The sequence below is a fragment of the Lissotriton helveticus genome, chromosome 7 (genome assembly GCF_964261635.1).
Source record: "Lissotriton helveticus chromosome 7, aLisHel1.1, whole genome shotgun sequence".
In the NCBI taxonomy this organism is placed as follows: domain Eukaryota; kingdom Metazoa; phylum Chordata; class Amphibia; order Caudata; family Salamandridae; genus Lissotriton; species Lissotriton helveticus.
Genome location: NC_136068.1, coordinates 557,005,709 through 557,031,896, shown reverse-complemented (window position 1 = coordinate 557,031,896; position 26,188 = coordinate 557,005,709). Strand labels below are relative to the sequence as shown.

General features: G+C 43.6%; 1 protein-coding gene across 1 annotated transcript in view; it reads right to left on the bottom strand.

The window, feature by feature from the left end:
* The window catches only part of LOC144766887 (3-oxoacyl-[acyl-carrier-protein] reductase FabG-like), a 164,669-nt gene that overhangs the window by 124,151 nt on the left and 14,330 nt on the right, over nt 1-26,188 (bottom strand). Inside the window, exon 3 of the mRNA XM_078650593.1 lies at nt 536-714. Within this exon, the coding sequence (XP_078506719.1) occupies nt 536-714 (179 nt within the window). The remainder of the gene's footprint in view (nt 1-535; nt 715-26,188) is intronic.

Sequence of the window (26,188 nt, the reverse complement as noted above, 5' to 3'; positions counted from 1 at the left end):
CATTGTAAATGACAGTGCCATTTATTTACCTATTTTCAAAACCAACACAAATAAAAATGTTGTCATTTACAATGCCAATAGCTCTAACTTTTTCAAAGGCGAGACCGTTGCATTGTAAATGCTTGTTAGAATAGGGCATTTAGTGATTTGACAGGAACCACAGGAAGTTCAGCCGAGGCCGAGATTCGACCCTGGTTCCCGATGTCCCAAGGTCGCCAGCTCGAGCTAGTAGGCCACATCTCCTCCTTTGTGAGTTCAGTTAATGGTTTTCAGTTTTTTGCAGCACACTTCGAAACTTACTGTTTGTTTTGGGTTAGGATGATTGATGTGTGTGCCTTTATACTTCAATGGCGTTGTTTTTTATATGTATGTATGTGTGTGTGTGTGTGTATTTTTTTCTTTTTGGAATATTTCTCCAGGGATTTGGAGTGTGACTACACATAGCTTATATCCAAGAAAGTTTTTTCTTCTGGAAAGAAAATGTCAGGTTTCCTAGAAGAGACGCCACAAAGACAATTTAATTCCTCAGACTCACCTGACATTTATGTTCATAACTTTATCAAAGTCTTGAAGGGAAGTGGTTTCTATCGTTCCCATTGACAGGATCCCTGCGCTGTTGACCAGCACATCCAGCTGTCCATAGTGGGCCACTGTATCCTGAATGATCTTCTTGGCGACCTCTTCATCTGTCAGCTCCCCGGGAACCAGGAGGGGCTGGAGGGGGAACAACGAGGTCATCCAAAGTAGGAAATCCACAAGCACAGATGAAAAACATCCATAAACTAAACCAGCAGGCACACCTACAACAGTAATGCTTTTCTGCTGCCAAGTAACTAGTGTGTAAACCACCAACCAAGCTTTAAAGTGAGTACATTCAGCACTAATAAACTGGGTAATAGTAACACGCTAGAACTTAGAAACAGTAAACAGAGTATTAAGTGCTACATAAATCAAATTATTATTATTACCATTATAGAATTTGCGTGGGAAGATGCTTGCTCATGTGAAAATATTTTAGGTGACGGCAACTTCACATTTCCTACACGCCCTTTTATCTCCATAGTTCAGAAGTTTAGGAGTACATTTCCATCCTTTTCAACTGTGGGAAGAGATCAGTGAGGAGCTAGTGAATATCCTTAAATAGGAGGTCTGAGTGTACAGACTCACATAGCATTCCAACCCTGGACGTAGTGCTACCGGCCAATGTAGATTGACAGAAGTCAGAACCCCAACAAGGATATGATATTAGCGCTGACATCAGAGAGGATATTATCAGCTAGATGGGGCGAAAGCAGCAGATATTGACATCTCAGTTTTTGGAGCACATTCCACATGGGCCATTTCTTCAGGTAGGTCATTTGAAGGACATCATGAATACTGTGGCTTGGTCTACAGACTTCACCTCTGCGAAGTTTTACTGTACTAGAACTGAAACTGTTCATCATGAGAGTTAGGAACATTTACATTCTTCTCATAATACGAGTACATGAAGTGCCTCCATGCCCGTACTGAATGGACTGCAGTTGTTATGCATTTAAAAACTTTGGTTTAGGAATGGCCTAACACTAGGAGTCGCGCTTTAGATGGAATGACTGAGGGAGATAGCCCAGGTCTAGTTTTCCTAGGACAGCTATTCCATGGTTGTCCTTCTATTACAAGAGGTTGTTCAATCCAGAGTCCCATTTAGAAAGACACCATATCACCAGTCTTTTTGTGAGTACACATCTGGTGATACGCAGGCCTTCTGTAGACACGTGCTCAGGGTACCGAAAGCGGAGAGGTACCAGAACGCTTTTAGAAGCATCCAGAACCACCACACAGTCTGTGTAAAAAGGGCAGTAAAATGTCAATTTGTGTATGGCAATCAAAAACGTAGTACAGACTGCACATGAGGTTCCTACTCTCGATTAAGACAATGGTCAAATCTAACTTACAGCCAGTTAGGCCAGAAACTTCCAACCCAGAGCAATGCCTGATCACGCATGATTAGCGTTTAGTGATAAGGGTACAGTTCATAAACGAACTGTACGTTAATGGGGATTCTAGCTCCATCCTCTGAAAGCAGAGCAGAACTGAGCTTTAATGCCAAAAAACCCAACAGACTCCTTTTGAAATAGTCACTCTCTTTCCAGGGAGACAGCCATTGCAATGCAACTTTTACAACGTAATGCCATCACAACGCAACTTTTACATTGTAAGGTCCATTACAACGCATGTCATTACAACGCATACCATTACAACGCATATACCATTACAACGTATGCCATTACAACGCAAATTTTGTTATTTTTTTACTATTTGTCTATAATTAGGTATATTTATTTGTGGACAGAAATTGTTGACAATAAGTATAACGAAAGAAAGTACTCAAATTAATACTCATTAATTTTAGTACGAGAATAAATTAAAATAAACACTTTGCACCATATTTAAATAAATTGTAAAATGACCCCTGGCAAGGGATGCAGAGAAAATAGGGGTTTTGGGTGGGGAAATGTAGGCAGAAACTATACACACTGATCAATATAAATACTCGATTGAATAAATTAATACTTGGGTATCAATTTTAACACTCGTATAATTAAAGAGAGAAAGAATGAAAAGTATATGAATTTTGCTAAATATATATTTGCGGACAGAAATTGTTGACAATTCCGATAACCAAAAAAAGAACTTGCTTTAAAAATTAATACTCAGTTATTAATTTTAGTACTCGAATAAATTTAAATAAACACCTTGCACCATATTTAAATAAATAGTAAAATAACCCCTGGCCCGGGATGCAGGGTAAATCGGGATTTTGGGTGGGGAAGTGTATTAAAATGTAGGCAGAAACTATACACACTGATCAATATAAATACTCGATAAAAAAAGTAATACTCGGGTATCAATTTTAATACTCGTATAATAAAAGAGAGAACGAATTAAAAGTATATGAACTTTGTGAAAACGTATGAGGATATAAATCAAAAGTAAAACGGTTTTACAAGTTTCACATTTACAAAAACACGTGCGTAAGTTAAACAGTGGAAATGAGAGCACATGTCAACTGAAAAACGTGACCAAAAAATGAGAGGAGCAGTAAATTGTTTCCATAGTGACTTCACTAACAAAAAAGTATATAAAGCACACCAGTAGGATGCTTAGTTTCGTTTCAAAGAACTACTGACGGGTTAAGAAACTACGAGCAAGGTAACGTTTACGAACGTCGGAATCATCTTCTGTTCCTCAGAGGGAATATATTGTTAATGTATATATTGTAAAATATAAAACATTATGTTCCCTCCAGAGGAGTTGGATGTATGTCGACGGAAGGAGGAAAGAATTTTAAAGAGAGGTAAATTGTTGCTATATGTTTATGATTATATATTTTTCAAACGCAAGTATATTTTAAAGATCTCAAAATGTAGTATGTTTAAGTATAAATGTACTTTACTAACGACATGACGTAAAAGATTAGTTAAACAACTATTGTTGCGAAAACAAAATACTACGAAGAGATGGAGAACAGAGGGTTTGAAATATGTACAATTAATTGAAAATGGGTTTAAAAGTATGTATATTGTGTAGTGATTTTACCAATTTTCCCTCATGATGAACTGGAGGTTTATCTTCGCAAGCAGTAAACATGAAAATAAAAATATTATTGTCAATTTAATAGTTTTAAAATAATGCTTTTCATAAGTCATACTATTTACAAAAAAGAGTGATTGAAATGAAATGTTCCCCCCAAAAAAAGATGATGTAGTGAGGGAGTGTTTCATGTATCACTTCTATTCTACTTTATCTGAAAGAAAAACATGCCCTATTATATTAAAAAGAAGAAGGGGCAACACTTATAAAATGATTACATTAGAAAATAAAGTTTGCAGAAAAAAAGGGAGTGTGTTCCAACGCGTATGAAAATTGTTTTGAATACCGATTTTGTATGTCACCCATCTGATGTTTTTTAAACACTTAATAAAAATAAATTAAAACCATATCAATTTTTTCTGCAGTGTAACTAGACTTATACATTTAATGCGAGTAAGAAGTAATCCACACTAATGAAGAAAAATCAGCACAATTATTACAGTTTATAAATCTTAATAATATTTTTTTTATCTTCACAGTCCACCAAATCATGAGCACTCTAGAAAGTTTATAGTTAGGGCTCCCGGTTTTATGGTATTTATTTTTTTGCCATTTCCGTCTGTATTTATCCATATTTATTTTTTGGGCATTTTTTTGTGTATTTATCCACACTTATTTTTGCCACAAGCAAAAGACGACGCTACAGCTAGTATTTTTCCACATTTATTTAAATTGACAATGCAAACATGCGCTCAGTTGTTATTGGTCAACATTGTACATTCATCTGAAAACGTTGCAATTTGCAGAATGTCCCAAATATGCTTAAAAGTGCTATCACAAGCCATTTGTCTCAGAGCCTTGTAGTTTCTGTCATCGGCAGAGTGCCAAATCCTCTCCCCAACTGAACACCATACTGCCCCACTGAGAGAAACTCACACGGCCTTCAGCTGCAACCCAATTGTGCCCCGCTAAAACCACCTGGAAGCAACTCAATTCAAATTATGTACTAGACTACAGTAATATGCTGCCTGAAAAAAAGTAACAACATACCGGAAAAAAGCAAACACTCATAGGGAATACAACTTAAACTTTTACACTCATTATTCAGAAATCAATGAATGTTTTTGCTTGAAAAGCTAACAACATGAAAGGAAAAGTAGCGCTTCACTCACAAAACCTGTAAGGTGGCACTAATGTGTTTCAGTGTAAATAAAACCAATCTGCCCACCTTGTGACTACTCTGTCTTGCTTTATTTAGTTATGTATTTATTGTTTGTATATTAAAACTTTTTTTCTCTCCTCCTGAGGCTGCATTTTGCAAAGACATTTGCAGCAAAAAGTGTTTCTTCTTTTTTTGGATCCATTTCATTGTGGTGCTTAAACCGACTGCCTCTTGTCTTCTTTCTCAGCCCACGCACAATAAAACTCTTAATTTGTTTCTCTTTAAAAAAAAAAATTATCTTGAAAACTTCTCTTAATCCCCCACATTCCTGGTTGGACTACTGAGCGTTCGTTTATTCACGGCTTCACCTTCAGCACATAGGCAGCCCCTGAGACCCGCCTCCCCGAGTGCCAGTGTGGGGATTTGGCCAACCAGTAGAGGGGGGGGGGGTTGGTCCGACCCTTACAGTACCCGTCCCTATATAGCACTCGCCAGAGCTGCTGGTTTTCATTTCACCTAAAGCTCTTTCAAAGGGACATAGATACTGTATTATACTGTTATTTATGTAGCGCTTCATGGACAGCAATAGTTGTGTGCACGACCTGCTGGATGAAACCCCATCCCACCTGGAGTGCATCTCATGATGTGTGGCACCAACAACGTGGTCGGCAAGGGAAAAAAGTTGGCGAATAACATGCAATGTTGTCAAAGGATTCTAAATATAAATGTTTACACACTTTTTTTATACTCTCGTTGACACGATTTCGGGAGTTTTTTTTTCTTTAAGTTTGATGTTTGTCTTTAGTTTCCAGAAGTAAACCCCAGTCTGTGAGGAAAAGACAGGTGCTGGTGCAATCAGCAGAGTGACGAGGCAGGGGCTAAGGGGTCAAAGCACAACAAAGCCTCATTAACAAGTAAACGGTCTGTCAAAGACCTGTGAAGTACTCGGCTGTGTGTGTGCCCGGTTGTCTCAGCACGGGTCGACACCTCTAAACCCTCTAAGGAGGGGGGAGACACCAGATGGTTGGGGGTGTAATTCTATTGATGTATTATAGTATTTTCCCGTTTTTATATATAAATACAGATAAAGGAAAACGTATTTTCCGTCTGTATTTATATGTAAAAATCCGTTTAAACGGAAATCCGGGAGGCCTATTTATAGTGTAAAATACATTCCCTCAACTTTTTTTAAAACACATTCTAATTTAAAGTGCATTACAAAATAGTTACGTTGATGGTGAGGGAATGGTTAACGTCACTTTAACATAAAAAAATCAAAGCCAATCAACATTATGCAAAAGAAGGTCCAGTTCAAAACACAACAGCCAATAAAATGTCTCTTCAACTCCGCACAGGGGAAGGGAATGGTTGGTAATAGTTATTTTTAAAATGGTTCACAGCAAATGAAAAATAAGCTCAGAAAGGTTATGAAATCAAAATACGAGCCAATCAGATGGCCTTGCAACTCCGCACAGGGGAAGGAAATGGCTGCTAACAACAAGGAGGAAAAAAAAGAGATTTTTCAACCACGCCTAGGGACAAAACACGTGTGTTTGTAAAAACGAAGATTGCGAGGTGCAGCATTCCGCACGTTATATAAATTTGAGTAAGCGTAAGATTCTCGACTCAAATGCGAAGGGTTCATAGTTTGGTGCAACTTGATATGTGATAGAGTTATAGTGTAACGCATGGTACGTAAATAGAAATAATATTTAATGCAATTGGAGAATTAAAATAAATTACAACTTTGGAAAGTTGTGACTTACATTGTAGAAAATGGCTTGCTCCCTGCTTCTACGGGTCGTTAAAGGACCACAGAGCGACATTCCAATGTCTTACAAAGGACTCACGAAGCTCGAGGGGATAGAAATCAAATCGAGAGGATTCTGTTTTATTTGTTAGACCTTTCTGCCCTTTAGTTGTAAAATGTTATAATAGTCATATAGCCCTTCCTAGCTGGGCTAAACCGGCTAATAAAGTCACGCTAGCTTGCTAAAGTCCCTCGTCTTCGGCTCGGGAATTTAACTCGCCCTTCTAACCCCTACACTATCCAGCACTCACCCTACTGTTGCACCACCCTGGAGTTAGAATAGTACTTTTATTCCCTACACTATCCAGCAGTCACCCTACTGTTGCACCACCCTGGAGTAAGAATAGTCATTTTATCCCCTACACTATCCAGCACTTACCTTACTGTTGCACCACCCTGGAGTTAGAATAATAATTTTATCCCCTACAGTATCCAGTACTCACCCTACTTTTGCACCACCTTGGAGTTTGAATAGTAATTTCATAACCCCTACAGTATCCAGCACTCACACTTCTGTTGCACCTCCCTGTAGTTAGAATAGTAATTTTATAGACCAAACCTATCCAGCACTCACACTAGATTTGCACCGCACTGGAGTTAGAATGGTAATGTTTTCCACTACTCTATCCAGTACTCACACTACTGTTGCACCACCCTGGAGTAAGAAAAGTAATTGGGCTAAACAGGCGAATAAAGTCAGGCTAGCTTGTTAAAGTCCCTCGTCTTCGTCTCGGGACTTTAATGCGCCCTTCTAACCCCTACACTATCCAGCACTCACTGTTGCACCTCCCTGGAGTTAGAATAATAATTGTATCCCCTACACCAGTGTTTCCCAAACTGTGGTCCGCGGACCCCCAGGGGTCCGTGACACATTCCCAGGGGGTCCGCAGGCAACAGTTTTAAAAGCACAGAAAAGTTTCTTGTATAATTAGCAGCTTTCCAGCATCAATAAAAGCGTCAAGATAAAGCCAGTGATTAATGTACCTGCTGGAGCGTGAGGAGAGTTTTGTTTAATGGCAGCTTTGAGTTAACTAATGTAGCACAGAGGGTTAATGTGCTTACTGCAAAGAACGTGTAACATGCATTTTAAAAAGCAGAATTTTATGTGCATAGGTTTGTGGTTACTGCTTTTGTCACAGATTCTTTTGTTACTGTGCACTTCATAAGTGACAATCGTAATGTAGCAGAGGGACCTATAAACTCATCAAAGAGCTGCTTGCAAACTGCATGGTACCAGTTAGTAACTTTTGTTTTTTCCCAGTTATTAATTATCCTGATGCTGCTAAAAAGATTTATTTGGGTGGAAATATATTTTTAATGTTAAAGTCAGTGCTAGCCACTGTGTTATGTTCTGAATCCTGAGTTTGTGCTTTTCCAGACCAAGCACTCTTTAAACATTTTATATACACACTGATTTACATGTACGATTCAATGTCTCTATATGTGTGTGATGTAAAGTGCTCTGACATCCTACAATGGTATGAGAGATGCTATAAAACAAATGAAATGCATGTGACAGAGGGGCTATTACTTCAATATAAAATACTAAGGGCCAGATGTACGATCCGTTTTTATATGCGTGAACTGGTTCATGAACCCGCTTTCACATGCAAAAACGTATTGGGCCATGTACATTGCCTATTTCGCGAGTCGCAATTTGTTTGCGACTCGCTAAATTAGTTTTGCAACTTGCTATTTGGAAGGGGCATTCCTTTCCAAATAGCGAGTCTTAAAACCATGTACAAATGTTTTGCGGTCGCAAAACACTCGTAATTACCACTTACTTCAAGTAGATGGTAATGCATTTGCAAATGGGAAGGGGTCCCCAGGGGACCCCTTCCCATTTGGGTCCCCTTTGCAAATGCATGCAAAATAATTTTTTAAGGGCAGGCAGTGGTCCCAGGGACCTCTGCCTGCCCTTAGAAAATGAAACAAAAACGTTTCATTTTCTTTTTTTTTTAAATGCATGGTAAATGGGCTGCATTTTTTTTTAAACTGCTTTATTTAAAAGCAGTCCCAGACCTGGTGGCTTGCAGAGCCCAGCAGGCACCATACCTAGGAGGGCTGGCATTCCCAATAGGCTAGCAAATTGCGAGAGGCTCATTAATATTAATGAACCTCGCAATTTCCGACCCCATTGGGAATACGAAACAGTGTTAAACACACTGTTGTACATTTCATTTAGCGACTTGCAATTTGCCACTCGCAATGTGTCACCAATTGCGAGGCGCTAAATGAAATGGTCGTACATCTGGCCCCAAAATCCTTAAGGGCAAATTTACAAGCCCCTTGCGCCTCTTTTACGCCACCGTTGCGTCACTTTCGTGATGCAGCGGCGAAGCAAAAGATGCGCCATGGTGCAGGGTATTTACAACGTGACGCATCTGGGAGATGCGCCACGTTGTAAAGCCCTGCCCCAGAAGGAGGCGTTCCGGCGCAGGAACGCCTCCTAAAAGTGGCTGAGTGAAATCAACAAGATTTCACTCAGTCACTTTGGGGACCATGCTGCGTCAAAACCTTGCGCCTGCTTGAAGCAGGAGTAAGGATTGACGCTGCATTAAGAAGATTCGGCCCTCCAGAGCATTGCTGGAGCTGTGTCGTGCTTGTGACAGAACTCCAGCAATGCGCCACCTTTACGGTACAGATGCGTCATGCATTTGTGCTTTTTTGCCCCATGAGGCGCAGCATTGTAAATGCGGCGCATCAATGGTGGCAGAGGCATGGCGCACAATAAGTGGCACATCCCTGCTGATATGCATGGATGCGTCACTTAGTGTAAATCTGCCCCCAAGTACTTTGAGTATTTGTTTTGTGTGCACACGTGTGTATTTTATTCGAATTACTGTTTTAATATTTGAAATTTAACTCATACAAATTGCTTGGGGGTCCCCGGCTTCCAGTGGTGACTCAATGGGGGTCCTCAGGAGTCAAAAGTTTGGGAACCACTGCCCTACACTATCCAGCACTCACCCTACTTTTGCACCACCTTGGAGTTTGAATAGTAATTTCATAACCCCTACAGTATCCAGCACTCACACTTCTGTTGCACCTCCCTGTAGTTAGAATAGTAATTTTATAGACCAAAACTATCCAGCACTCACACTAGATTTGCACCACACTGGAGTTAGACTAGTAATTTTTCCCCTACTCTATCCAGCACTCACACTACTGTTGCACCACCCTGGAGTAAGAAAAGTAATTGGGCTAAACCGGCGAATAAAGTCACGCTAGCTTGTTAAAAGTCCCTCATCTTCGGCTCTGGACTTTAACGCGCCCTTCTAACCCCTACGCTGTCCAGCACTCACCCTACTATTGCACCCCACTCCCCTCTGTTGCATGCTGATTAATTGCAGATCCGCCTCCTGCCACGCTACTGAGATTGCTGAAACCATTCTTAGTGAAAATATTGACATTGCATTCCTAACTGAAACCTGGCTCACAGCCCACTCCACTCCCATCCTCGACTTGCTTATCCCCCCTGGTTACTCTATCATTAGAAAAGATGGAATCAAACCAACAGGAGGAGGACCCGCCATAATTTTTAAAATTGAACTTAACATCTCGCTCGTTCATCTGCAAGACCCTTCATCTTTTGAATACCTTTGCGCTGATCTCATTATGCCTGACTCCCCTACCACCCGGTTGCACACTATCTATCATCCCCCTGGAAATAACATCCCCTTTACGGAAGAGTTGACTGATCTTATTATACAATCATCACTCTCACATTCTAATAATCTCTTCCTCGGTGACTACAACATCCATTGGAACAAAAGTGATGATCCTACTGTCATCCTATTTAATGATACCATGGACATCACCAATATGACCCAACTCTGCCATTCTCCCACCCATTACAAAGGTGCCACCCTTGACGCTATTATGACTAACAAAGACCTGGCCTCCCTCTCAAATATACTTCCAGTAGACTGGTCTGACCACTACCTTATCCTCTTCACCATAAATAGAACCATGACTCACCCCATCCCCATCAGCTCTTTACCTAAGAAAGCCACACACAACCTTCACCTTAATCCTCCTGGCGAATTGGAAGCCACAATTAAGGCCCACTTACTTCTACCCCCTCTCTCTGACAGCACCACAGACTTAACTAACCATTATAACAATTCTATTCTTGATGCCCTCGACCTAATTGCTCCTATCAAACTCAAACAACAAAAAAGCAACCCGCCTAAGTCTTGGTTCAATTCTGACCTTAATAACGAAAGACCGACTCTTAGACATTCTGAACGGGTTTGGAGGAATCATCCAACCGTTGACAATATGGCTCTCCTTAGAACTGCTAGAGCCCAGTACAAAAAACATATCTTTAATGAGAAAGCCTCCTTTCTACGATCACAAATTGACCAAGCCAGAAACCGCCCTAAAGAACTCTTTAACATTGTTAAAAAACAAACCTCCACTGGCCCTCCTAAAATATTAGCCTCTATTGACAGATGCGAAGAAATTGCCAATTTCTTTACGAACAAAATTAACAAGATCGAACTATCCTTCTCTTCCCTCCCACTCTCACTACAAGCTACTCCCACCCTATACACCCTCCCCAACACTCCTAACTCTCCTCCGTCCACTTTTTCCACACCTCTTGATCCGTCTCATCCCCTCCCTGCTCTCCCCCAACAAGATACCTTTCCGAAAATAAGCCCCCAGCGAAAAATAATGCCTCTTGGAATGATTTTAGTACAGTATCTGAATCTATGATCACTAATATCATTGCCAAACTAAAACCCTCCTCCCACTCCAAAGATCCTCTTCCTGCCCTTTTGGTTCAAGAATTTAAATTTATCATTGCCCCTATATGGACCAAAATCATCAACTCCTCTCTTTCCACTGGCTGTGTCCCCACCTCCCTTCAGCTTGGTCAAATCTCACCCATTCTCAAAAACACCACTGCTGACCCCAATTACCTTAACAACCTTCGCCCTATCTCTAACCTTCCATTCCTCTCTAAAGCCCTCGAAAAATGTGTCCTATTGCAATTAGAGAAACATATCGCCTCCTTCAACCTCCTTGATGTTTTTCAATCCGGCTTTAGAAAGGGATGCAGTACAGAAACTGCTATGCTAAATATCACTGACGACATTCATCGCTCCCTAGACAAAGGGGAATCCTCATTACTAATCCTCCTCGACCTCTCAGCTGCATTTGATACCGTCCACCACCCCACCCTTCTCAACACTCTCAAAGACCTGTTCGGATTAGATGGCAATGTATTCAAATGGTTTTCCTCATTCCTTCAAAACAGATCACAGCAAATCAAGCTCAGCCACTTTCTCTCCAAACCTCAACCTGTCTCACTCGGCGTCCCTCAAGGATCCATCCTCTCCCCAACCATATTCAATCTGTTCATGGAACCACTCACCCTCATCCTCAAACAAGCTAATCTCAATTACCATCTCTATGCCGATGACACCCAAATATATTACAAGATCAAATCCCACAAAGACATTCTCCACCTCAATGAGACCTTGACCAGAATTCAAACGTGGTTCCATCGGAACCATCTCAAACTGAACCCAAATAAAACTACAAATCATCCTTTTCTCCCCCAAAAACAACTCCCTTCCCATTTAACTCTGGATAAAGGACATCAAAGCTCTTAACTGCCCACTCTCCACCTCTAATTCGGTCAAATCCCTAGGCATCAGTATCGACCAGAATCTAAATCTCATCCCCCACATTAAAAATGCATCCAAAAGTGCGCTTTTCACCCTTCTCCACCTCAAGAAACTTAAACCATTTATTCCAGCAGACGATTTCAAACTTGTTGTCCAATCGCTTGTCCTTTCCAGGATTGACTATGGCAACGCCACTTTGGCTGGCACCCCAAAAACTCAACTTGCTCCGATTAAATCTGTCCTCAATCTAGCTGCGAGACTCATCTCTGATTGTAAAAAATTTGATCACATCTCCCCTGTCCTCAAAAATCTCAATTGGCTCCCAATAGAAGGAAGATCCACCTACAAGATTGCCTGCATCACTCACAAAGCTCTTCACCAAAACACCCCTTCTTACCTTACAACGAAACTACACAAAGCAGGTTGCTCCAGGTCCCTGAGGAGCACAAACTCCCTTGTCTTGATCCCACCCAGACTCAAATGTCAAAAGACCCAATCCTGTGCGTTCTCTGGTAACGCTCCTACAATTTGGAACTCTCTCCCTAAGGATCTTCGCTGCAACCCCTCTTACACTCTCTTCAAAAAGGAACTCAAAGTACTCCTTCTCAACAAATACTGGGGTATCTAATGTTCCTCACTCTGAACATGTCCACTCCTCTCTTCCCTTGTCCGCTCCTCGTCCCACCCCCTCTCATTCCATTCATTTTTTTCTCCCTCTCCCTCTCTTCACCCCCTCTCTATCCTAACTTATAATATTCACTTTCCACTTAATGTTATCTCGCTGTTTCTTTGCCCCCTTAGCCCTGTTGAATGCATTGTCATACTGTAACTCTTTTTCGCTTAATTGTTAAATTTATCTCATTATGTTCACCATCCTTGTAAAGCGCTCTGATACTCTTGGGTCCAGTAGCGCTATATAAAACCTTTGAAATAAAATAAATAAATAAGTTAGAACAGTAATTTTATTCCCTACACTATCCAGCACTCACACTTCTGTTGCACCTCCCTGGAGTTACAATAGTAATTTTAACTCATACACTATCCAGCACTCACCCTACTATTGCACCACCCTGTAGTTAGAATAGTAATTTTATAGACCCAAACTATCCAGCACAGATTTGCGCCACACTGGAGTTAGAATAGTAATTTCTTCCCCTACTCTATCCAGCACTCACACTACTGTTTCACCACCCTTGAGTAAGAAAAATAATTGAAACCCATACAGTATCCAGTACTCACCCTACTGTTGCACCACCCTGTAGTTAGAATAGTAATTTTATAGACCAAACTATCCAGCACTCACACTAGATTTGCCCCACACTGGAGTTAGAATAGTAATTTTTTTCCCTACTCTATCCAGCACTCACACTACTGTTGCACCACCCTGGAGTTAGAAAAGTAATTTTATCCCCTAAACTATCCACAACTGACCCTACTCTTGCACCGCCCTGGAGTTATAATAGTAATGTTATCCCCTACTCTATCCAGCACTCACACTACTGTTGCACCACCCTGGAGTTAGAAAAGTAATTTTATCCCCTACACTATCCACAACTGACCCTACTGTTGCACCACCCTGGAGTTATAATAGTAATGTTATCCCCTACTCTATCCAGCACTCACACAACTGTTGCACCACCCTGGAGTAAGAATAGTAATTTTATCCCCTACACTATCCAGTACTCACCCTACTGTTGCACCACCCTGGAGTTAGAATAGTAATTGTATCCCCTACACTATCCACAACTCACCCTACTGTTGCACCACCCTGGAGTTAGAATACTTATTTTATCCCCTACTCTATTCAGCACTCACACTACTGGTGCACCACCCAGGAGTAAGAATAATAATTTTATCCCCTACACTATCCAGCACTCACCCTACTTTTGCACCACCTTGGAGTTTGAATAGTAATTTCATAACCCCTACTGTATCCAGCACTCACACTTCTGTTGCACCTCCCTGTAGTTAGAATAGTAATTTTATAGACCTAAACTATCCAGCACTCACACTAGATTTGCACCACACTGGAGTTAGAATAGTATTTTTTTCCCCTACTCTATCCAGTACTCACACTACTGTTGCACCACCCTGGAGTAAGAAAAGTAATTGGGCTAAACAGGCGAATAAAGTCACGCTAGCTTGTTAAAGTCCCTCGTCTTCGTCTCTGGACTTTAACAAGCCCTTCTAACCTCTACACTATCCAGCACTCACTGTTGCACCTCCCTGGAGTTAGAATAATAATTTTATCCCCTACACTATCCAGCACTCACCCTACTTTTGCACCACCTTGGAGTTTGAATAGTAATTTCATAACCCCTACAGTATCCAGCACTCACACTTCTGTTGCACCTCCCTGTAGTTAGAATAATAATTTTATCTCCTACACTATCCAGCACTCACCCTACTTTTGCACCACCTTGGAGTTTGAATAGTAATTTCATAACCCTACAGTATCCAGCACTCACACTTCTGTTGCACCTCCCTGTAGTTAGAATAGTAATTTTATAGACCAAAACTATCCAGCACTCACACTAGATTTGCACCACACTGGAGTTAGAATAGTAATTTTTTCCCCTGCTCTATCCAGCACTCACACTACTGTTGCACCACGCTGGAGTAAGAAAAGTAATTGGGCTAAACCGGTGAATAAAGTCACGCTAGCTTGTTAAAAGTCCCTCGTCTTCGGCTCGGGACTTTAACGCGCCCTTCTAACCCCTACGCTATCCAGCAATCACCCTACTGTTGCACCACCCTGAAGTTAGAACAGTAATTTTATTCCCTACACTATCCAGCACTCACACTGCTTGTTGTACCACCCTGGAGTTAGAATAGTTATTGTATCCCCAAAACTATCCAGCACTCACACTTCTGTTGCACCTCCCTGGAGTTACAATAGTAATTTTAACTCATACACTATCCAGCACTCACCTTACTGTTGCACCACCCTGTAGTTAGAATAGTAATTTTATAGACCAAAACTATCCAGCACTCACACTAGATTTGCGCCACACTGGAGTTAGAATAGTAATTTTTTCCCCTACTCTATCCAGCACTCACACTACTGTTGCACCACCCTTGAGTAAGAAAAATAATTATAACCCATACAGTATCCAGTACTCACCCTACTGTTGCACCACCCTGGAGTTAGAAAAGTAATTTTATCCCCTACACTATCCACAACTGAGCCTACTGTTGCACCACCCTGGAGTTATAATAGTAATGTTATCCCCTACTCTATCCAGCACTCACACAACTGTTGCACCACCCTGGAGTAAGAATAGTAATGTTATCCCCTACACTATCCACAACTCACCCTACTGTTGCACCACCCTAGAGTTAGAATACTTATTTTATCCCCTACTCTATCTAGCACTCACTCTACTGGTGCACCACCCAGGAGTAAGAATAGTAATGTTATCCCCTACACTATCCAGCACTTACCCTACTGTTGCACCACCTTGGCGTTAGAATAATAATTTTATCCCCTACACTATCCAGCACTCACCCTACATTTGCACCACCTTGGAGTTTGAATAGTAATTTCATAACCCCTACAGTATCCAGCACTCACACTTCTCTTGCACCTCCCTGGAGAAAAATAGTAATTGTTACTCCTACACTATCCAGCACTTACCCTACTGGTGCTCCGCTTCTTTTCCATTCTGAAGTCTTCCTTTCGAAATATGTTATTTTGCGATATTTTTAAAAATTAAGAATATAATTGTTTGTATCAAATTTGCACAATTGTGAAATTATTTTAAAATGTTATTGATATTTTAATACTTGGTGAATACTCTAGTATTGAAATTAATACCCGAGTTTTTATGTTTTAAACGAGTACCGCTTTAATAATTTATGTATTCCATTTCTTTACACATTTTAATACACTTCCCCACCCCAAACCTCTATTTTCCCTGCATCCCGTGCCATGATCTATTTTACAAGAAACTTTTTTTTAAATATATTTTTGCGTTGTAATGGTATGCGTAGTATTGTATTGCGTTGTAATGGCACTTATAATGCTTTAAATATAAATTGTGTTGTAATGGTTATCGTTGTAAAATATTCTGTAGTAACAGCATATGCGTTGTAAAAAATGCGTAGTAAAAGTATGCATTGTAATAGCATGCGTTGTATCGTCATACATCCCTCTTTCCATCTGCAACTCAATATCATGAGAAGGAAACATGTTGGTTCTTCAAACAGCAAAATAACAAATAATCGAAGGACTGTGCCCCAACGATATGCTTGTGTGGCCACTCATCACACCCATATTCCAATGCAGAAGCCAAGACTTTTCAAGAACAGGAAAAACCAGGAATAGGGAAATCCCTTGTGAAGGTCTCTACTCTGAATGTCTACTTCCTCTGCATGCCTCTCTAAAACACGGACACTAACATTTATACAAGCAAGTAGAACTTTTACAATGTATTCATGCATGTGGTCATAATTTTAAATGAATTACTCCATTAAAACTAACTCTATAGCCAGGTATGCTGTATGTCTAGGTTTTTGAATAGCACTTAATACTGGGATAACAAAGTTCTAAGATTGGGAATTTGAGAATACGGATGTAAAAAAAAATAGCAAAGTACCAAAACAACTGGCCAGTTGAGGGGGTCAGGGTTAGAAAGTATTTCAATGTAGCCAGTGCAATTTTGCAGTGACATTTGCATCAACCAGCGAAAAGAAAACTGTTGCATTGTAAGAACAGTAAAAAATTACTTTTTGTCCAGGGGCCTTGATACCAATCATTTACATTACACTGGTCAGTCATAGCACATGTAAAAAAAAAATCACAGTTTTTGGCTCTATGCAATGTAGGTAACAATGTATACTTTACCTTGCTCATCATTACATTATCATTTACATTTAACTGAACGATATGTGTTTTCATTAGAAGACGGCGGTACGCTATTTATTTTAAGGATTTCCATTTTTTTAAAACATTTATCTTAAGCTTAAAGTTGATAGCCCTATCTTTTTTACCATGCAACTCCTCCCACTGGTACCCTTTGCATGAAAACCTCAGAGGACAAAAATACTTTCAACAATGTCACAAAAAAAAACTAATTTGCGTAGATTTTACCTCAATCCATAACACTTTTTTCCCTCCAATTTTCATCGTTGGCTCAATTTTTCCCCAACCAACGCATTTTCTTAACGTTTTTTGTCTTCCACGGATTGTTTTCCAATCCAATTACTTGTTCTTGGATGCACTTCATTGTTCTCGTCAGACTTTTTCTTTATTCTCCACGTTTCTCTCTGTCGCTTTTCTCCTATTATTTTGTTCTCAGTGAGTGACACCTCCTAACTTACTGACTCTTCGATCCATAGTTCTATTCCCGCAAAAGATGCACTTGCCAACTGACTATTGCCCAACTTTAACCCTTTTGTCCATGGTTGTAGGCGCTCTAATTTGGTTCAGTTTTTTTACTCTGCAATTCTGGTTTCATGATTTCACTGAAAGGAGATGCCTGTTTAGGTTTCGCCTGGGGCACGGAGCTTTAGCTCCGCCCCAGGAGAAATCTTTAGTTTTCAGTATGGGGGACTTGAATACGCCCTCTGTTCCATTGGCTAGCTCCATAAATGGAGGCTAGCCATTGGAACAGAGATCTGTCCGTCATGGCCGGACCAGATTCGTGGGCGTTCCTGCATTTTTTTCCCTCTCCACCCTTTTTGCATCGTAATTGGGCGGTGGGCGGAGTTTCGTTTTTTTTTTGGTGTTTGTTTTCGTCATTATGCCGACCACGGCCGCCGGAAGAAGTCCAGGTGAGTGCGTTCCTTTCCCGCCCCCCCCTCCCGCTGTCCGTTCCTTTCCCGCCCCCCCCCCTCCTCTCGCTGTCCATGCGCCGTTCCCGCCCCCCCCGCTGTCCGTGCACCGTTCCCCCTCCCGCTGTCCGTGTGCTCGTGGTGCTTGTTTTATTAGATAACGTGACCTAGTCAAGGCCAGTGGGGTGTAGAGGGTTCATACTAAAAATCCAGAGACAGCTTTTAAACGTTTATAGCAGCAGCGAGGACATGAGCGCCCGCAGTTCGTATTAAGTGCTGATCTTCTGAACGCGGTTTAACTGGGTCGGGTCCACCAGGGATCAGACTCCCCAGGAATTAAACACCTGCATTTTAAACCTGTTCCGCCTTATATTTATGTCATTAACTTTGTAGTAAAACATGCTGATCCATTTCTTAAAAATGACTGTCAGAAACTTTGAGGTATTTCACGTCAGCGATGTGTGTCTGTTTACGTTTCTCATTTTATTTAATCTTTAATACCCTAAGGAGATTTGTTTTTTCCGGGATGCGTTTCTGTAGTTTTTTTTATCCAACATTTGGGCACATTTTATAAACTTATTTTTATAGGGTTTTTTGGCACACGATTAAGGCGCACTAAGACAGCACTGGCGCCACACGGGGCTAAAGTATGTTTCATACAACTTCCAGCGTTACAGTAGGTATGATTGATTGCCCAAATTTGAAATATAAACGGTAAATAATAGGACAATAACAAGGCATATCCTATATCAAAGTAAAACGGCAGCAGAATCGGCTTGTCACCAGGGCTTTCACGCACCACTCCTGAATAAGGCGGGCGGATAGGAGATGGAGTAAGGAGCGGGGATGCGGGGAGAATCGTCGTGGGGGGCGGACACGGCCACAGCACCTCAGACACGTCCCCCGTGTCGCTTTGAAACTCACATAGACGAAGTATTCATGCAACATATTGATGTCGTAAAGTAAGCTCTGTGAACAAAGTTGCCCCTAGATATGTGCGAGTTCGGGTTGTGAGTCTATGGTCGAAGACAGAGAATTTTTCTCACAGTGCCTTAAGCGGGTCATAAATGGACTCGGAACATGTGCTCATCTAACCATTGGGCTCTGTGCAGACCTCACAGAGCAGGGTTCCGGTGTGGCAGTTGTAATTGTTTGCTTGTTTACATGTTTCAGACGTGGCCATAGTTACATAAACCACACCTCTTGGGAAGGATTCCTAGTTTCATTTCTTAGACCGCACCCTTTTTGGACCCTCCCCACTGAAAGCCCTGCTTCTAACCTAAGGGCTATCAGCATGCTGTGCTTAAACTCTTTTACCTTATGCATTTACTTTGAGGATTGTCATGCCCTTCTTTCTACCCACATCTTCTCTTTCTCAGTGTCTCTGCTTAATTACACCTGCACTAGTCTCACTTCCTTTCATTAACCCTTTGCATAATCGCACTCACCCAGGACTAACAGTCACCTAACACCCTCCCCAGTCCAATGACCATTCATTCCTCTGTGCATTGGACCACAGGCTCGCCCAGTGTCTTGGGTGCGGCAGGTGCTCTGTCTGCATGATTGGAGTTGGCAAATGCCTACTTTGTAATCATCCTCAGACGGCTCTTGCTGACTCCCTACTGAAGAATATCCAAGGCGGTGAATAAATGACACATTTTAATATATTGATATGCCTTCTACAGTTATTCCTCTGTCCCCCAGCTTCCTGGTGGCAGCTACCTGTGGGGTTCAGATTCTACCTCGGCTGTATGTGTGACCTCGTGATGGATCTGTTTGGATAATTGAATCTTAAGACCCTGAACATTATGGGATGGTTGTAATGGAGCTGAACTTTTCCTGAAGTCAGACATACTTGGAGTTGATTGGACCACTGCAAAAACGAAATCACTGCACACGTTTTGAGTGAGTGACTGGCCTGGCTTCCTCTGCCACTGCTTGAAAATATATGGTACAAAAGGGGGTGGTGATGGAGCATCTGAACCAATCAAACACTCACACCCAGTCAAAAGATCTGGGTTTGATCCATCACCGTTCTTTAGCCCACTCTGCCACCCCAGTTCAGACATGGCTATATGCAAATCAGCCTGACCCTGTGCCTCATGGGAACAGTCCAGCCCGAACTGCCAAGCCATGTCTTCCCTGGACCGGAAACAAGCTTCCGAGGACCGGTTTCTGGCATTACAGCCGTCTTCAGCCCGGCTTGCTTGAATCCAGTGGCAAAGTGAGCAAGGGACTCACGTCTGATTTGTTGTGTCCTGAGGCGGAAAGCCGGGACTTTTGCTCATGATTTTTAAAACTGTATTTTGTGTGTGAAACGAACCCTGTGCTTTTAATTCACTCACTCTCACCTGGACACTTTAGAGCAGCGCTTGGCTCGGGCAGCAGCCCTCAGCGCGTCCACGCTGTCTCGACCCCCTCCTTCGCCCACAACAACCTCGGCACCGCGTCGACGGTGGCCACGCCCCCTTTAGGCCACGCCCCCTTCGCGCCAGCATATAACGCTGAATACAAGCGTCAGGCGCCTAGATTTGTTGTATCCTGAGGCGGAAAGCCGGGACTTTTGCTCCTGATTTTTAAAACTGTATTTTGTGTGTGAAACGAACCCTGTGCTTTTAATTCACTCACTCTCACCTGGGCACTTTAGAGCAGCGCTTGGCTCGGGCAGCAGCCCTCAGCGCGTCCACGCTGTCTCGACTCCCTCCTACGCCCACAACAACCTCGGCACCGCGTCGACGGTGGCCACGCCCCCTTCGCGCCAGCATATAATGCTGAATACAAGCGTCAGGCGCCTAGATTTGATGTGTCCTGAGGCGGAAAGCCGGGACTTTTGCTCCTGATTTTTAAAACTGTATTTTGTGTGTGAAACGAACCCTGTGCTTTTAATTCACTCACTCTAACCTGGGCACTTTTGAGCAGCGCTTGGCTCGGGCAGCAGCCCTCAGCGCGTCCACGCTGTCTCGACCCCCTCCTACGCCCACAACAACCTCGGCACCACGTCGACGGTGGCCACGCCCCCTTTAGGCCACGCCCCCTTCGCGCCAGCATATAACGCTGAATACAAGCGTCAGGCGCCTAGATTTGTTGTGTCCTGAGGCGGAAAGCCGGGACTTTTGCTCCTGATTTTTAAAACTGTATTTTGTGTGTGAAACGAACCCTGTGCTTTTAATTCACTCACTCTCACCTGGGCACTTTAGAGCAGCGCTTGGCTCGGGCAGCAGCCCTCAGCGCGTCCACGCTGTCTCGACCCCCTCCTACGCCCACAACAACCTCGGCACCGCGTCGACGGTGGCCACGCCCCCCATGACACGCCCTTTCTAAACATCACATTAAAATGTGCCTGGCCAGGAAGCGCAGCGGACGAGCGCAGCGGGAGCGCCTAAGGCAAGCCCGTCTGCGCCCGTCCGCGGACGAACGGGCACAGGGCCAGAATCTATGCCAGGGACAGCTTCCAACAGGGTAAGCTATTCTCGCCGGGACCTCTTAAGCCTCAGACCCTCCAAGAATACTAAGTGCCACTATCTCCATGATTCAGACGGACCCTTCATCAGCTGTACACTTTGCCATCCAGCCCAGCTACACCTTGCCGACCCCCCCTTTACACTGCCCGGCCTCAAACTAGCCGTACTGAATTGTAGATCGCTCCCCATGCACGCTCTGCTCATCAATCTCTTACTCGTTGACCACGACCTCGACATTTTATTCCTTACGGAAACGTGGCTCACTGTTCACTCAGACTCGGATGTGGTCTTAGCCTTACCCCCAAGCTTCCTCATCCAGTCCCAACCACGTCCCTCCGGCAGAGGAGGTGGACTTGCTATCCTCCACCGGGAGCACTTCTCTTGTAGAATTAATGATGCCCACATCTCGGACTCTGAAAGCTGCCACTTCTCCATCCAACTGGCCCCGACAAGCTCACTGTCAGGCCTCCTAGTATATCGCCCCCCTGGTCACTTTGGCCCCTTTGCTAGTGCTCTCCTGGAATCAATATCCTCACTGGCCCATTCCACCTCCAACTTTACTATACTAGGAGACCTCAATATTCATTTCGACGACCCCCTAGACACAGGGGCCGTCGATTTGATTCAAGACCTAGCAGCCTACGGTCTTCAACTGACCAACCCTGGAGCCACCCACATCAAGGGCCACCTCCTTGACCCAGTCTTTACCAATGTCCACTCCCTTCAAACCAAAGCGCCCCTTCCCCTCCCTTGGACGGATCATTTTCTGGTCCCTTTCTTTCTACCAGGAGTCTTCAGGAAGCCTCACAAGCCCGCCACTTTCACCAGGGACAGGGCATGGTCCAGACTCTCCACGGAGGACTGGACCAGAGTCCTGAACTCTACGACCCCCACTCCCGCAGAAGACCCTGTCATTGCGGACAGAAACTTCAGGGACTGGATCACCACCTCCCTTGATTCCATCCTCCCCATAAAATCCCGTGAGGATAAAAATGGAAAGACAGGATCAGCCCCCTGGTTCAGCCCGGAACTCAGAATTCTCCGCAAAGAATGCAAAAAAGCGGAACGACTGGAGGAAAAACTGGCTCCATTCCAGTAAGGATGCCTACCGTAGTGCGGTGAGAACCTATAAAGTCACCCTTAAAATTACTAAAGCATCATACTACGATGATAGAATAAAAAAGGCCACTAACTCGGCAAGAGAGTCCTACCTTATAGCCAAAGAGCTCCTGAAAATACCAGCTCCCCCTTCCTCCAATAAGTCCCCTTCAGGCAGAAGTGAGGAACTGGCAACTTACTTCGACTCAAAAATCTCTGGCATCCTGGCTTCACTCCCCCCTCCCAGCGAGTCAAACCTCTGCAACATGGATGCGTCCGTGACCCGCACAGGAATCATTCCCCATCCACAGCTGACGGCATTTAGAACCGTATCTCTGGAGGAAGTAGGAAAGACTCTGGCCGGAATGAAAAGCGGCTCCCCCGGTGATCCTGCCCCCATGAGATTCTTGAAAACAGTGGCTCCTGCTATCTCGGCCCCTATTACAGAGCTGATCAACATCTCGCTGTCCAAAGGCTCTGTCCCCCCGAGCTGGAAGGGTGCAGTAGTCAAAGCACTCCTTAAAAAACCTCAACTGGACCCCTCCGACTTGGCAAACTACAGGCCAATCGCGCTCCTCCCGGGCATTAGCAAAATGGCCGAAAAACTGGTCAATGTCCAACTGTCCCAGTTTCTTGAATCCAACAACCTCCTGCATAGCTCCCAGACCGGGTTTCGTCCTGGCCACGGCACGGACACCGCCCTCCTCGCAGTCATCGAGGAGGCAAGGTGCATTTTAGATTCAGGAGGGTCAGTGGCAGTGATCCTCCTGGACCTCAGTGCAGCCTTTGATACGGTGAACCACCGTGTTTTGATCCATCGGTTGGCCAGGGCAGGACTCGGGGGCACCGCACTTGCCTGGATAGATTCTTTCCTATCAGGCCGCTCGTTCCAGGTTTGGGACGGCAACTCCCACTCAGCCTCATTCCCTCTTTCTAGCGGAGTCCCCCAGGGGTCTTCGCTAAGCCCCACTCTGTTTAATGTCTACATGGCCCCGCTGGAGGATGTAGTTGCCCCATTCGGGATCAAGATAGTGAGCTACGCGGACGACACGCAATTGGTCGTCTCACTCTCACATCTTGACCACCGCCCAGACAATCTGTTGAACTGTCTCCAGGAAATCCACCACTGGATGAGTGATTCGTCGCTCAAGCTCAACGGTTCTAAAACCGAAGTCATGCTCATGGGCAAAAAATGGTCGACTATTCCTCCCTCGGTCTGGCCTGATGTTTTTGGCGAGATCCCCATCCCGAAGAAGGAAATTAAGACTCTAGGAGTCTGGCTCGAACCCGAACTAACCATGAAGACCCAGGCAGCCAAAACAGCAGGGATCTGCTTCGGTCTCATGCGCTCCATCAGGAAGATTCTTCCGCTACTCCCCCCTCCATCAAGGAAGCTTCTGGTCCAAGGCTTGATCCTCTCGCGTCTGGACTACAGTAACGCTGTCTATCTAGGAGCCCCCGAGTCTACCCTGGCAAAACTCCAGCGCACTCAAAACGCGGCTGCCCGGCTACTAATGAACCTTCCCAACAGAACCTCTGCTAGGCCAGCACTCAAGGCCCTACATTGGCTACCAATGCGACAGAGGATAGAATTTAAGGCCATGTGTATCGCCCACAAACTCCTCAATGGCCTAGGCCCTTCGATCTTGAGCGACATGGTCACTCCCTACAAAGCCCCTAGACTCCTGCGCTTGGACAATGAGCGGTTGGCAAACGTTCCAAAATTTAGGAAGGTCCGCACTGGCGGTCGACGCTTTACAGTGAAAGCATCCTCAGGCTGGAACTCGCTCCCACGGAGCCTGCGGCTGGAACCCTGCCACCTTCTTTTCCGCAAAAAATTAAAAACCCTCCTGTTTCCCAAATAGGCCCTCCTTCCCCCCCTGGTCATCACAAGTTCTTACAGCGCGGGGATGCCTCCGGGTCACCAGGCGCTCTATAAATCACAAAAAAAAAAAAATACCCTGCCACACTTGTGGCGGCCAAAGCGGTACAAAAGGGGGTGGTGATGGATGGAGCATCTGAACCAATCAAACACTCACACCCAGTCAAAAGATCTGGGTTTGATCTTAAAAGTAGGATTTGGGTCTTGAAACAAATGGGCCTTGAAACAAATTCCTATTGTCTTAATTTGACCCAAAAAATAGACCGCTTTAAACTACCTAGCGTGTTTAGAACCTACCTTAAACAGTTCAAGAACTGAGAGGCAAAGGAGAAACCATCAGTGTTAAAGGCAGTGCAGGTTGCCTGGGACATTTTTCCTCCCCCTTTATCCTGTTGCGCTTTGTGGTCTCAGGTGTTCCTGTATCTGATCGCACCTTCAAGGTTTCCAGTGCGTGAGCTCCCCAGATGTCATGACCCCTCCCACCTCTCTTACTTAGACATAATCACTGGCATGGTTGGCATCTTAGGTGATCGTATCCCTGCAGTCTGGATGTCGTCTTCCTCTACTTTATTTGATCTATTTTGACTACCACACTTGAAATCAATGACTTATAGATGAAAAGTTCAGGACTGGAGACAGTGACCTTAATGATCAGCACCCTAGCTATGGCTTACTCAAACAATATCCATACTGTGTACTGCACCTAACAAGTGAATTTCTTGAGTCCCAAATACCCCCACCCCGCTCCCAGGTCCAGCATACAGAGTTTACCGGTGCTCTGAACAAAAAATAGTAAGACTGGCAGGTAAAGTTGCTAAGTAGAGCGGTCTGCCTGATTTGTTGGCCTCGTACACATTACCCATAGATACCTTAATGCCAAGCACTCTGTGATCACATGAGCCACATCACAGAGTTCTCCTCTTCAGCACATCTCCAGTGTTTCCAAGCGGCATGTTAGAGAATGTTCTACTGAGGTGCATCACTGGTACCCTCTGACACAGGCCTCTGGTGCCTATGATGAACTTCACCTTGTGCTCGGAGCGATGCATCATACTGTGCTCCATAGATTGGCATCACCCCCTTCCTCATGGATTTGAATGATTGCTGACTTAATATCTGTATGTTTGTAAAGCGCTGGGCAAGTTGCTTGCATGGTTGGGGACTATGTAAATGGATATCCGTAGGTGTGCTGGTCAGTGTGCATGTGTGCATATTCCACGTCTGCATGTTTACCCATATTGTGAGTCAATGGGTCAAAACTTCCTGTGATTCTGGGCAAATCACTTAATCTACCCGTGCCTAAAATTAATGTGTGTCCGTCCCGTAAGTGGTGCTATGTAAGGCGCTCCGATACCTGATTCGGTTCGGGTCTAGTTAGCGCTATATAAAACTCTGCAAAAATAAATAAATATATGGGTGCATTGTACAAACAAAAAAATAAAAAAAATTGGTTTTGCCAATGCTTGTTATACAATCTTTGCTATTACTATCTTGCAAACTCAATTACAGTTACAGATCTTATTGATTTGGTTGTGTGTGCTATGGGTGTACAAGTAATCAATGCAGAATAGACGCAGTGAGCCAAGCATAATTATTTATTCCTGTATCTCGGAAGCATTGCCACACTAGGAAAGGAATTTGAATTGCACAATCTTTGGGGGAAAAAGCACTGAAGTTATTGCCATAAAGCATGAGCGAACATGCTTAAGCATTTCACGCCTAAGGATAAAAGCCCACTAACGAGCAGCAATTGTTTCATCCTCTGCTAAACTGATGGGGGTGGGGCTT